The sequence below is a fragment of the Ananas comosus genome, linkage group 14 (genome assembly GCF_001540865.1).
Source record: "Ananas comosus cultivar F153 linkage group 14, ASM154086v1, whole genome shotgun sequence".
NCBI lineage: Eukaryota > Viridiplantae > Streptophyta > Magnoliopsida > Poales > Bromeliaceae > Ananas > Ananas comosus.
This window is the reverse complement of record NC_033634.1, coordinates 7,837,246-7,849,730: the sequence shown is the minus strand read 5'-3', so window position 1 is coordinate 7,849,730 and position 12,485 is coordinate 7,837,246. Positions and strand designations below refer to the sequence as shown.

The 12,485-nt window shown below is 38.7% G+C and overlaps 1 protein-coding gene and 1 long non-coding RNA gene across 3 annotated transcripts in view; both read left to right on the top strand.

The window, feature by feature from the left end:
* The window catches only part of LOC109720431 (protein MRG1), a 106,341-nt gene extending 98,476 nt beyond the window's left edge, over nucleotides 1-7,865 (top strand). For both annotated transcript variants that reach the window (XM_020247540.1, XM_020247539.1), the window contains exon 11: nucleotides 7,542-7,865. In XM_020247540.1, coding sequence (XP_020103129.1) covers nucleotides 7,542-7,623 — 82 coding nt within the window. In that variant the 3' untranslated portion in view covers nucleotides 7,624-7,865. The remainder of the gene's footprint in view (nucleotides 1-7,541) is intronic.
* LOC109720794 lies at nucleotides 8,486-10,070 on the top strand. The gene is made up of 2 exons (XR_002219059.1): nucleotides 8,486-8,677; nucleotides 9,750-10,070. It is a non-coding gene; the product is annotated as an uncharacterized LOC109720794 (long non-coding RNA).

Here is a 12,485-nt window from a genome sequence, read left to right as displayed (position 1 = left end):
GCTCCATCTCCTCGGCCGCCGCATCGGGTGTCGCCGATCCCGACGCTGCCGGAGGAACAATTGCCGGCGAGGGACGTGCCGCCACCGGAATCGCCGCTATACCCTCACCCTCAGCCACATCAGGCACGTGCACCGGGGGTGCGGGCGGGTCACAACCTCCGGTCGCCATCGCAGCCACCACTGCCATTTGCCGCTCCAAGAGCTCTTGGAGCCGCTCGAATCAGGTCTCCTGGCACTGCACCACATTGGTCAATGCGGTCACTTGCGCCCGTAACTCCTGCACCTCACTAGGCCCAGCTGACTCTGGCACCTCGGGAGGTCCAGCAAGCTCTGGCGCCTCCGAAGACGGTGCCGGAATAGATCTGCGAGTGTAGTGTCTTGGGGACATTAGTTCCTGCAACGCAACAACCGGGTTAATTAACTTAACCCACCAACTCGCTCGCGATCACAACTACGCGACTCAACGTCGCAAACTAGGCGGAAGCACGTAAGTGTACTAATTCTAGACTCTCGGCGTCGTGTTGTCGGCCGCCCAACACTACCACTTCGAGCCAAGAACTCATACCACTTGAATCCATCTCTAGCCACGACTAGAGACATACAATCACTTCGACCCAATCGATCAACTCCCGCCACCGTATAGGTCCACGTTCCACTCACGCACCTATAACCTTACGGTTTCCCAACCTAAGGTCCTCTAGGTCAATCCTAGACTCTCTCTATTTACTTGCACTTAACTTGCTCTGATACCATACCTGTCACGCCCCGCCCCGAGACCGCTACCAATTTGGTCCGGTTCAGGCGCGCCGGACGGACGCCGAACGGACAGCACCTCCCCTATCCGCCCAAGGCTCAACACAGGATCATGTACAAAGAATTTGCCCAGGGATAATTCAATACATACATGATCCAACAAGGAGAGAAGCACAAAGAGTGCAATACAACAAGAGCAAGTAACACAAGTATACATACAAGTGCATAAAGAGAGATACATCTAGCTATTACATCACATTCCACTTTTACATCTTTGATTACATTTACATTTTCATCATCACCCAAAATGAATACATATTCCACTCACATGCATCTAGGTACAATGTACTCTCCAAAACACAACCATGTCACCTATGTACACGAGGGTACTCTAGTACAAAAGGAAAGCCACAACTAGCTAGCTAGGGCGCTACGCCCTTACCGCGATCACCTGCCGGTCCGCTCTCGTGTGTACCTGTAAATTTTAATCTTTCAGTTTCGACTATGTTTGTCACCGAAAGCTGTACCGAACTGTAATCTTTATCAGATAGCAGTCGGATTTTATTTTCCATTTTCCGGGTGTCAGAATGGTATGAAACTTTAAATCTAGCCTTATAAAAATAATTCTGACATATCCTCCAGTTTTCATAATTTTCTGACACTCTGCATTTTCTGCTAATTTATCTGCCCCGTCTGTCACAGAAAATTCTAAATCTTTTGTTTTCGCCCCGATTTCAGCACAGGTCATTTCCAACTTATACTTTACACCCTTAAATCCAATAAAAATAGTATCTCACACTATTTTTATTTATATTTATTTTTATATTAAAAATCCAGCATACTACATCCGCCGTAACTTCATAATTTTAGAAGTTCGGTACCTTACATCCTCTCCTTCTTAAAAAGAGTTTCGTCCTCGAAACTAACCAAATTTCAACCCCAATCACATTCCAACTCGATTTATCGAGCAATCGGGGATTCCAATGCACTTTTCCTTCTTAGAGTGGGCTTTCATTCATTGAAATCATCCAAGGCCCACTACGGAGGATGTGAGACCAAATTCACTCACATTTGCTAAGTGTAACTCCAAAAGTGCATTACCACCGTGGGAAGAACCACTCTTGTTATAACCTCACACGAACTCCTGTTCGTGAATCCAAGCCTAAACTCGTCGACAAGGCTACTCGCCTACCGTTTATCTCAATCTCATAGACGAACCACAGTTCACCAATTCTACGCAGGTCTACCGCCTAAACCTATCTCAACACGTAGCGTCTCTCGCTCGCAAGCGCAGACCCCATCATAACCAGGCGAACTTCTCATTTGGGAATTCGCACATACTCCAACCAGGAGCAATCAAGACCCCAAACCACTCTAAATCCTCGGGTTGGGTCACCATTGCACTCTTAGTGCATCCATGATTACACGATCTAACACGTGGCATTCCACGCTTTCGGGTCTAAGCTCGGACTACCGTCCTGACCAAATCTCTGCCCTACCCCGGGCCGCTGCCACCCACAGCTGACTGCGCCTGTTCATAGGGACCCAGGTTCCATAGTCCACGAATGGTCCGGGCATGGATCATCCTCAAGCTATACCCGCAACCGTTGTCTCCCACGACATGCTCACCCGAGCAACACATATCACTATTGGCTCCTAAGCACCTAATGCGAGCCATCAGCCCTATGAGTGATCCCAGGCACGCTTCACACTTAGTAATGCTACAGTGCTACTGCCTACACACTCTCCCGGCTGAGTCAACATCGTACTTCACGAGTACCTATATTCGAGCGCTCTACGCGTCGTACACTAATTCCGACATTAGGCAACCCTGCCTATGCGCACCGGCCACACGAGCACGACTCACCCACCTCACTTCGAGGTACTACTAGGCCTACGTGCTCATGCTCGAACACTAACCGATCGCCCTACCACGAGTCTCACTTCTCGTCCAACAATCATCACCAGTATTTTGCTAGTGCTATCTAGCTCTCTACCTGCTCCAACAGGCACTACACCATCACCCTCAGCCACAACAGGCGCGTGCACCGGGGGTGCGGGCGGGTCACGACCTCCAGTCGCCATCGCAGCCACCGTTGCCATTTGCCGCTCCAAGAGCTCCTGGAGCCGCTCGAATCGGGTCTCCTGGCACTGCACCACATTGGTCAATGCGGTCACTTGTGCCCGTAACTCCTGCACCTCACTAGGCCCAGCTAACTCTGGCGCCTCGGGAGGTCCAGCCTGCTCTGGCGCCTCCGAAGACGGTGCCGGAATAGATCTGCGCGTGTAGCATCTTGGGGACATTAGTTCCTGCAACGCAACAACCGGGTTAATTAACTTAACCCACCAACTCGCTCGCGATCACAACTACGCGACTCAACGTCGCAAACTAGGCGGAAGCAATAAGTGTACTGATTCTAGACTCTCGCGTCGTTGTTGTCGGCCGCCCAACACTACCACTTCGAGCCAAGAACTCATACCACTTGAATCCATCTCTAGCCACGACTAGAGACATACAATCACTTCGACCCAATCGATCAACTCCCGCCACCGTATAGGGCCACGTTCTACTCACCACCTATAACCTTACTTTCCTAACCTAAGGTCCTCTAGGTCAATCCTAGACTCTCTCTCTTTACTTGCTCTTAACTTGCTCTGATACCATACCTGTCAACGCCCTGCCCCGAGACCGCTACAATTTGGTCCGGTTCGGGCCGCGCCGACGGACGCCGAACGGACAGCACCTCCCCTGTCCGCCAAGGCTCAACACAGGATATGTACAAAGAATTTGCCCAGGGATAATTCATACATACACGATCCAACAAGAGAGAGAAGCACAAAAGAGTGCAATACAACAAGAGCAAGTAACACAAGTATACATACAAGTGCATAAAGAAGAGTACATCTAGCTATTACATCACATTCCACTTTTACATCTTTGATTACATTTAAGCTTCCAAAATGAATACATAATCATCTCACATATATCTAGGTACAATGTACTGCTCCAAAATACAACCACGTCACCTATGTACACGAGGGTACTCTAGTACAAAAGGAAAGCCACAACTAGCTAGCTAAGGCGCTACCCCCTTACCGCGATGCCTTGCCGGTCCGCTCTCGTGTGTACCTGTACCCCAAAACCACACGGGGTGAGAACTATATAAATATAGTTCCCAGTGGGTTCGGCCGCCGACTCCGCCGATCTTCCCACTAGGTCTAAGCTGGCACAAATAGATAGATAGATATTGAACTGCAACTATGATCTATTGTGCCATCAAATGCAAGCAATGCATGAAATATCGTCTAGCAATAAGCCTACTATCATGATAATATGCTTCAACAATGTAATGAAAACAAATACAACATAGTTATGCAATCCACTAACATATACTATGTCTAATCAGAGGATGAATGCAAATCCACTTATGCTATTCATATCATTACCCAATCCACTAGGCTACCCTGCCTAAGATCTCAAATCTCATAGGTACTCACCACAATCTAGTAGATGAAGAGGTGAAGAGCTACCCCGCTCTTCGCCCTGACTGATATCTCAAATCTCATAGGTGAGGAGCTACCCCGCTCTTATCTCACCCGTCTCACATCTCAAAGGTAATAGATGAAGAGCTACCCCGCTCTAATCTCATAGATATTGAGCTGCCCCGCTCAATCTCATAGGGGAAAAGCTACCCCGCCCTTCGCCCCAACTCACGTCCCAGTCCAATGGGTGAGGAGCTACCCCGCTCGTATCCCACCCGATGAGCTACCCCGCTCATGAGCTACCCCGCTCGTGTGACAACTTCGGCAATGGGTGAGGAGCTACCCCGCTCGTATCCCACCCAGTGAGCTACCCCGCTCGTGAGCTACCCAGCTCGTGTGACAACTCCGGAGTGCACTGCTTGTGTGGAGCGACCACCACAAGCTCAAAACAGACTTGTGAGTATGATCCAATCCTCACCAACTGAGGATACCCTGTCAACTAGGTTAACAAACACTTGAAAATCCACCTATCCCTAGGTTCATGTCAAGTGTCTCAACCACACTAATCAACTCACACTAGGGAATTGAACTATCCCTATGTTTGATGCCATAGTGTCTCAATTACACTAGTTCTCATGCAATATGCCATGACTAGGGAAACTCACCTATTCCCTATGCTCAATGTCACAAGTGTTTCTATTACACTAAGTTCCAATGCCACTCGTCATGTTGTTATCATTGTTTACATGCTACTCGTCCAAGTCATAGTGTTTTCTATACACTAGTTCGCATGTCACCAGTTTTCATCATCAAGTCCGAGTTCACCGTTTTCTTATCACTATAGGATCTCATGTCACAAACCCTAATCCTCATGCATTCTAGATTTAAGTGTCAAGTCCATAATGCTACACAACTAGACATGCATGCAAGGAAATAGAAATGCAATTATACATACATCCTATAATGCATAAGAATAATATGTGCAATATGACCAAAAATCTAACTCGGACATAGAAGGAAGCCCAGTTGCTTCGAGATGGACACCCCCCACCTTTTATCGCTATCACGAGGCTAGGGTTCCGATTTCGTGATTTTTGGAAGCTTTCGCCACGAGCTGCGGCAATCTGTACCTTAACGACTTTGTTCTTTAATATCTTCACGTAGCCTCGTCGTATCGCCGAACCGACTTCGCCAACGCGTCAGAAAACCTAGCAATTAGGTTTATACATAATCAATTTAGATCAAAACCCCTCACAAGCAAAACCCCTCTTTTGATGTTCTAAGATGCAACTATGCAATAATTCATCATTTGATCTCTAAATTCGAGCATCAACCATCTATTTAGCATCTAGGAGTTTCACTAAACCCATTTCTAAGGCATACAAATGGGTTTAGTGAAACTCCTATTTGTACCATTGTTGCTATCAAAGCTTACCTCTCAAACCCAAGCTCTCCAAGCCAATGATAAAGAAAAAGAAAGCTTACCTCTCAAAGCCAAGCTCTCCAAGCCAATGATAAAGCATCAACCATCTATTTAGCAATCTACCATTGTTGCTATCAAAGCTTACCTCTCAAACCCAAGCTCTCCAAGCCAATGATAAAGAAAAAGAAAGCTTCACCTCTAAGTAAGTTTTTCTCTACCAAACTCCACACTTTGGAGCCAATCCTAGAGAGAGAGAGAGAGAGAGATTTCTCTTATGTTGGCTCAAGTAGAGAGGAATGAGGGAAATGACATAACACCCTTTTATATATATATATAGGAGGAAACTTCACCAACAAGTAAGCTCCCCCAAAACACTATTCACTTCAGCAGTTTAAAACTGACATTTTTCACCGGAGCCCTTCTGAACGTCCGTTTGCGCTCAAATTTGACAGGCAGGCTCGGTTTTACTTAATAAGTCCAAAGAAATTTTAATCTTTCAGTTTCGACTATGTTTGGTCACCGAAAGCTGTACCAAATTGTAATCTTTATCAGATAGTAGTCGGATTTTATTTTCCCCTTTCCGGGCGTCAGAATGGTTTGAAACTTTAAATCTAGCCTCATAAAAATAATTCTGACATATCCTCCAGTTTTCATAATTTTCTGACACTCTGCATTTTCTGTTAATTTATCTGCCCCGTCTCTCACAGAAAATTCTAAATCTTCTGTTTTCTCTCCGATTTCAGCACAGGTCATTTCCAACTTATACTTTACACCCTTAAATCCAATAAAAATAGTATCTCACACTATTTTTATTTATATTTATTTTTATATTAAAAATCCAGCATACTACATCCGCCGTAACTTCATAATTTTAGAAGTTCGGTACCTTACAACAGAAGTTCGGTACCTTACAATTTCCATCTTACTTACTGCTGTGGATATGCTAGCTGTTAACAAGGTTGCCTGTTGTGCCATTTGATTTCTAGTTCTTGATCACGCGTAAAAGTTGTCGCCTTAATTTTTCAAAGATGAGTTGGGAAAGTGGTACAATAGACCACTAGAGTCCAAATCGTTTTACAAAACTCTTGGAATCCTCAGTCCTTTGAGTGGTTTTATATATATATATATATATATATATAGTAGGTCTTGTGTACTATTAGGAGCATGGAGGCCTCCGTGCTCCGTGCTCCTAAGCCGTTTTCGATGATGGAGCTTCCGAATCGACAATCGGCCCCGTTAGACTTGATCTAACATATTTGAAATATCTAGAAAATAATTTTTGTGATTTTTTGGTATTATTTTCCGAGCTATCGAAAGGGTTCAAAATCAACAATTTTTAATGGTTGATGTATACCGTTTGCAGTTTTAACGGTGTAGAAGTATTCAAATCAGATGAAATTTTGATAGAAAATTCTTTATACTATTTACAGCAAGATCAGTAACTTTGATCGAAAATTTTAATACTATATCACCACTTTTTGTGAGATTTTTATTTTCAGCCTTTAATTTTGAATCATTTCGATCGTTAGGTAAATGATATCGAAAAGTCATATAATTTATTTTCTAGATACTTCAAATATGCTAGATCAAGTCTAACGGAGCTGATCGTCGATTCGGAAGCTACATCAGAAAATCAGCTTAGGAGCACAGATTTTCGTGCTCCTAATAGCACACAAGACCTACTATATATATATATTTTCTGCCTTTTTATTGCATTGATTACGCTGAATAAGCTCTGAAACAGTCTTGGCACATTTACTGGTTAAACCTGTTCTTCTTACGCGCCATTAGTAATGATGTTAGTCTTTGCTATTTCAGTGCCTTTGTTTTTGTTACTGAGGAAGTGTAAGCTTGTTTCTCGTTTTCGCTTTTGATTTTTCAGGTTTCTGCAGAAGAATCAAAACTCGTTTTTTCTTTCTACATATGATGGTTCCAAAGTCACAGATGAGTTGGATATTAAATAGGAGAAACTGAATCATAGAGTAACAACTGTGTGCTTAGCAAATGCACCGATGGGTGTCTAGCCGCCTCTACATACTGTATCTACATATAATTTGTTGTTCATTGGTGTTAATTGATGTATGATTCCAGAAGAAAACAAATCATTTTAGGAGTATGAGTTTCCAGTAACTACATATTTACTTTGCCATCTTATTCTATCGTATCAGCTGAGTCCTTGATTTTGGGGCTGTCATTTTATTTTCTATGTGACTAGCTAAGAGTTGAAAAGTTGTACATGTTTTTCTTGCTTAATGCTTCATGTTGAAATAGAATACACATGCAGAAGAGACTCATTTCAGGTCCTAGGAAGACTTCTGCGTTGTACTGGACATTTAAGCAATGTGATTGGAACTATTAAATAATCAAATATGGGGTTTGTAGTGTAACGTACCGAATCCCCAGTGCGTTATACCGAACTTTGACTGCATTGGCTGAAGTGTGGTGGGCCAAGTGGACAAAATACAATGGAGAAGTAATTTAAATATGCTTAAAAATGAGTTTGAGGGTTTTGGAATGATTAGAAGCAAATTTGATGCTCAAGGAGCTAAAATGAGAATTTTTGGAAATGTCGATTTTTAGGTCTTGGACCTTCGGTTTCAGGACCATGGGCTAAGGTCGGGATCTTGATTGTGCTGTGCGAAAAACAGGCTACGAGTTTCGGACTCTGGAGCCATGGTCCGAAACTCTGGAGCCATGGTCAGGACCCTTCGCTCATAGAAACCCTAGTTTGAGGGGTATTTTGGTAATTTTAAGTGAGGGTTTTATAAGGGACCCTCTCCTCTTTCTCCTTGTTCGAACACACACATGCACACACATGCGTAGAGAGAGAGAGAGAGAGAGGGAACCGAGCTCTCCCTTTCCCCCACGATCTCTCTAGATTTCTCTTTCTAGATTTTTTCCAAACTTGGGGTTTTGGTGAAGTTTGAGCTCAGGAACGCGTATAGAACGATAAATCGAGCTCGTGCGCGAGATGAGGCTTGGTGCGCTCGTGGATCTGATGGGTTAGTCGGATTAAAGGTTAGGCTTTTTGTTAAATCCTTTAGTATTGGAAATTTTGAATTCCCTAGATGATTCTCTACTAGTTTAATCAATAATTCTAGCGGATAGGTAGTATTTCAATCAATTAAATATATTATAATTAAAGCTTTAAGATTGAAAAAATTATAACTAAAAAAAATACAAAAAATTTATAAAGTAGTCTTACATACATTACTAAAACAATCTATTAATATTTTTTCAATTTTTTAATATTTGTAGAGTTAAATTATTCTAATAAATTTATTTAAAAATTTGATCAAATTAGTAGTTTTGATAGCTATTCTATAAATTTTTTAACCAAAAATTTAAAGTTTGAAAACTTATTTCAAATTGAATAATATGTGAGGGTGTTTTTGCCTTATTAAAATTTATTAGAGAGAGAAGAAAATATTACAACACCTTGTATTATTAATATTCTACACACCGCAGCTTATATTACATGACTAATATTTTAATATCAAAATTTAATTAAATATATCTAATCTACAAAATCTAATAATTTAAATTATGTGTGATTAAATTTTAAAATATCTATCAAAAAATTTTAAGCATGTGATGTATATACAAATATATACCTGGTGTAGAAAATATTTAATAGGGTGCACTCATACTTCCAAGAAAGAGGAGAAATCATTGCTTGCATTTGTGCACGCCAATACTTCATACACTGTACAGAGTATTAAATAATTGATAAAATATTTAATAATTAATATTATAAAATAAAATAAAATAAAATATATAATATAAAATATTTAAATAATGTATTATTCTATAAAAACTTATGTTTGATCATCAATATTTAGAGTCGATTTATGTTGCAATGGGTGCATCCAAAATTTTTTAGGACACACGGCAAGCCCCTATTGGCCCATACCTTAGTTGGCAACGTGGCTCCTTCCCAAGCTATTTTACAACTCTCAAATTATGTATTGTATATATTCTCTATAAATTTTGGGGTATTTTTGGAAAAATAAAAATCTAGGGTTAGAATTAGAGGTTTTGAGGTTTTAAGGTTTTGAACCAAATTAATTCTCTAGTTCTCTAATTAAAGGTTAGAGGAGATCCCCCGACAACTTTAACTTGGAAATCGACGGGCGTTCGGTGACCAATTTTGAGTAACGAGCCAAACTGAACGACGTTGGCTGCGGGAGTCTGATTGCAAGTGTTTACAAGCAATCGAAAGCGTTGTGAAGTGGGTTGTGCTTTACCGAAGTGATTAGATTACTTCCATATCAAAAGGTAAAGTATGATATTATTATTGATGCATGTATATAATGGTCGGTTGTATGTGGTAAATATGAATGTATAAATCATTTGTTATTAGATGAAATTATCTACCATTGGACAAGAAAATTAGGCATGTGAAAATATATAAAATAGTCTCATAATATCCCAATATTGGATTGACTGATTGCAAAAACCTATTTGTTGTGAATGTACTAGGGCTCAATAGAACCGCCACACGTGGTTTCAATTTTTGTTCGTTTGAATGGGAAATTGTGTTTGTTATGAATATACACACTTAGGGCATAGTAGAATAGTCTCATTAGCTCCAATATTGGCTCGTCTAACTGCGAAAAAGTATTCGTTGCGAATGTACACTCTTAGGCTCTGTTTGGATACCCTAAAAAATGTAGCATAGTTAAACTATGCTATACCGGTAGAAAATTTATCCTATTAAGCGCTTGGGAGAAAAAAAAATACGGTAATTTTTGGAGTATAGTTTAACTACACTCCAAAAAATGGAGTAAAATTATAATCTACTCTAACCAAAGGAAAAGAATTCCACCATTTTTGGGCAAACATACAAGTTCTAACTTTTAAATTTCAACATGAAATTTTAAATTTCAATATAGATTTTAAAATTTAAATTTAACAATTTAATTTATATTCAAATTTTTAATTGAATTTAGAATTTGAATTTAAATATAGAAAATATCAAAATTAAATTTTATAATTTCAAAATTCAAATGAACAAATTAAAATTTAAATTTATTTGTAATTTTAAAATTCAAAAATTTAATTTTTGAATATCAAATTTTAAATTTTAGTTTACAAATAATAATTTTCAAATATTTCAAATTTTAATTTATAATATTAATTTTAATCTAATTTTTTATTTCAAATTAATTTTTAAATTCAAATTATCAAATTTGTAAATTTAGAATTCAAATTTGATTTTAAATTTTATTTTTCAAAATTCAAATTTAAGTTTGAATTCAATATCTAATTTTAAACTTCAAATTTTCAAATTTCATTTTAAATTTCACATTTTAATTTCAAATTTCAATTTAAAATTTCAAATTTTAAATGTTAAATTTTAAATTTTAAATTTTAAATTTTTAAATTTGAGATTTCAAATTTCAAACTTTAAATTTTAAATTTTTACTTTTTAAGTTTTAAAATTTTTTAAAAAAATTTTAATTTTTTAAATTTAAATTCAAATTTCAAATCTCATAGTTTCAATATTTAAATTTTTGAACTTAAATTTGAGATTTGAATTTTAAATTTTAAATTTATTTTTTAATTTTAAATTTAAAATTCTAAATTTTAAATTTAAAATTTAAAAATTAAAACTTTTTATTTTAAAATTTTAAATTTCAAAATTTTAAAATTAAATTTAGATTTTTAGATTTTTAATTTTTAATTTTCAAAATTTAAAATTTAACATTTAAAATTTTGCATTTCACATATCAAATTTTAAAATTTAAATTTCATTAAAATTTAAAATTTGAACTTTGAAATTTTAACTTTTAATTTTAAAATTTAGATAAATCCCGTGAAATTGCACAATGCGCATTCAAACAGTTTAAAAATTGAATCCGTGGTACAATTGTACCGCCCCACGAGGTTTCAATTCTTGTTCGTTTGAATGGAAACTTGTACTGATTATGAATATACACACTTAGGGCATTGTAAAATAGTCTTATGAGGTCCTAATATTGGCTAGTCTGATTGGAAAAATGTATTCGTTGCGAATGAACAGTCTTAGGGCAAAATAGAACTGATTTAGGTGGTTTCAATTCTTGTTCGTTTAGATGGGAATTTGTATTGGTTTTGAATATACACACTTAAGGCGTAGTAGAATAGTCTCATGATGTCCCAATATTGGCTCGACTGATTGCAAAAAGGTATTCGTTGGGAATGTACACTCTTAGGGCTCAATAGAACCGCCACACGTGGTTTCAATTCTTGTTCGTTTGAATGGAAACTTATTTTTGTTGTGAATATACACACACTTAGGGCATAGTAGAATAGTCTCATAAGGTCCAATAATTGGCTTGTCTGATTTCAAAAATGTATTTGTTGCAAATGTACACACTTAGGGCACAATTGATTGTCCAGCACGCCACGAGGTTTCAATTTTTGTCCGTTTGAATCTAAATCTGCATTGGTTATGAATATACATACTTAGGGCATAATTGAATAGTATCATGAGGTCCCAATATTGGCTCGTTTGATTGTGAAAACGCATTCATTGCGAATGTAAACTCTTACGGCACAATTGAACCGCCCGAGGTTTCAATTACTATTCGTTCGAATGCGAACTTGCTTTGGTTATGAAAATACACACTTAGGGCATAGTAGAATAGTATTATGAGGTCCCAATATTGGCTCGTCTGATTGCGAAAACGTATTCGTTGCGAATGTACACTCTTAGGGTATTATAGAACTGATTTAAGATGTTTCAATTCTTGTTCGTTTAAATGGAAATTTGTATTGGTTATGAATATATTGTCGCGCCCCGGGTCACAGCGGAAGCCCGCCCGGCACGTGTCCAGACCTG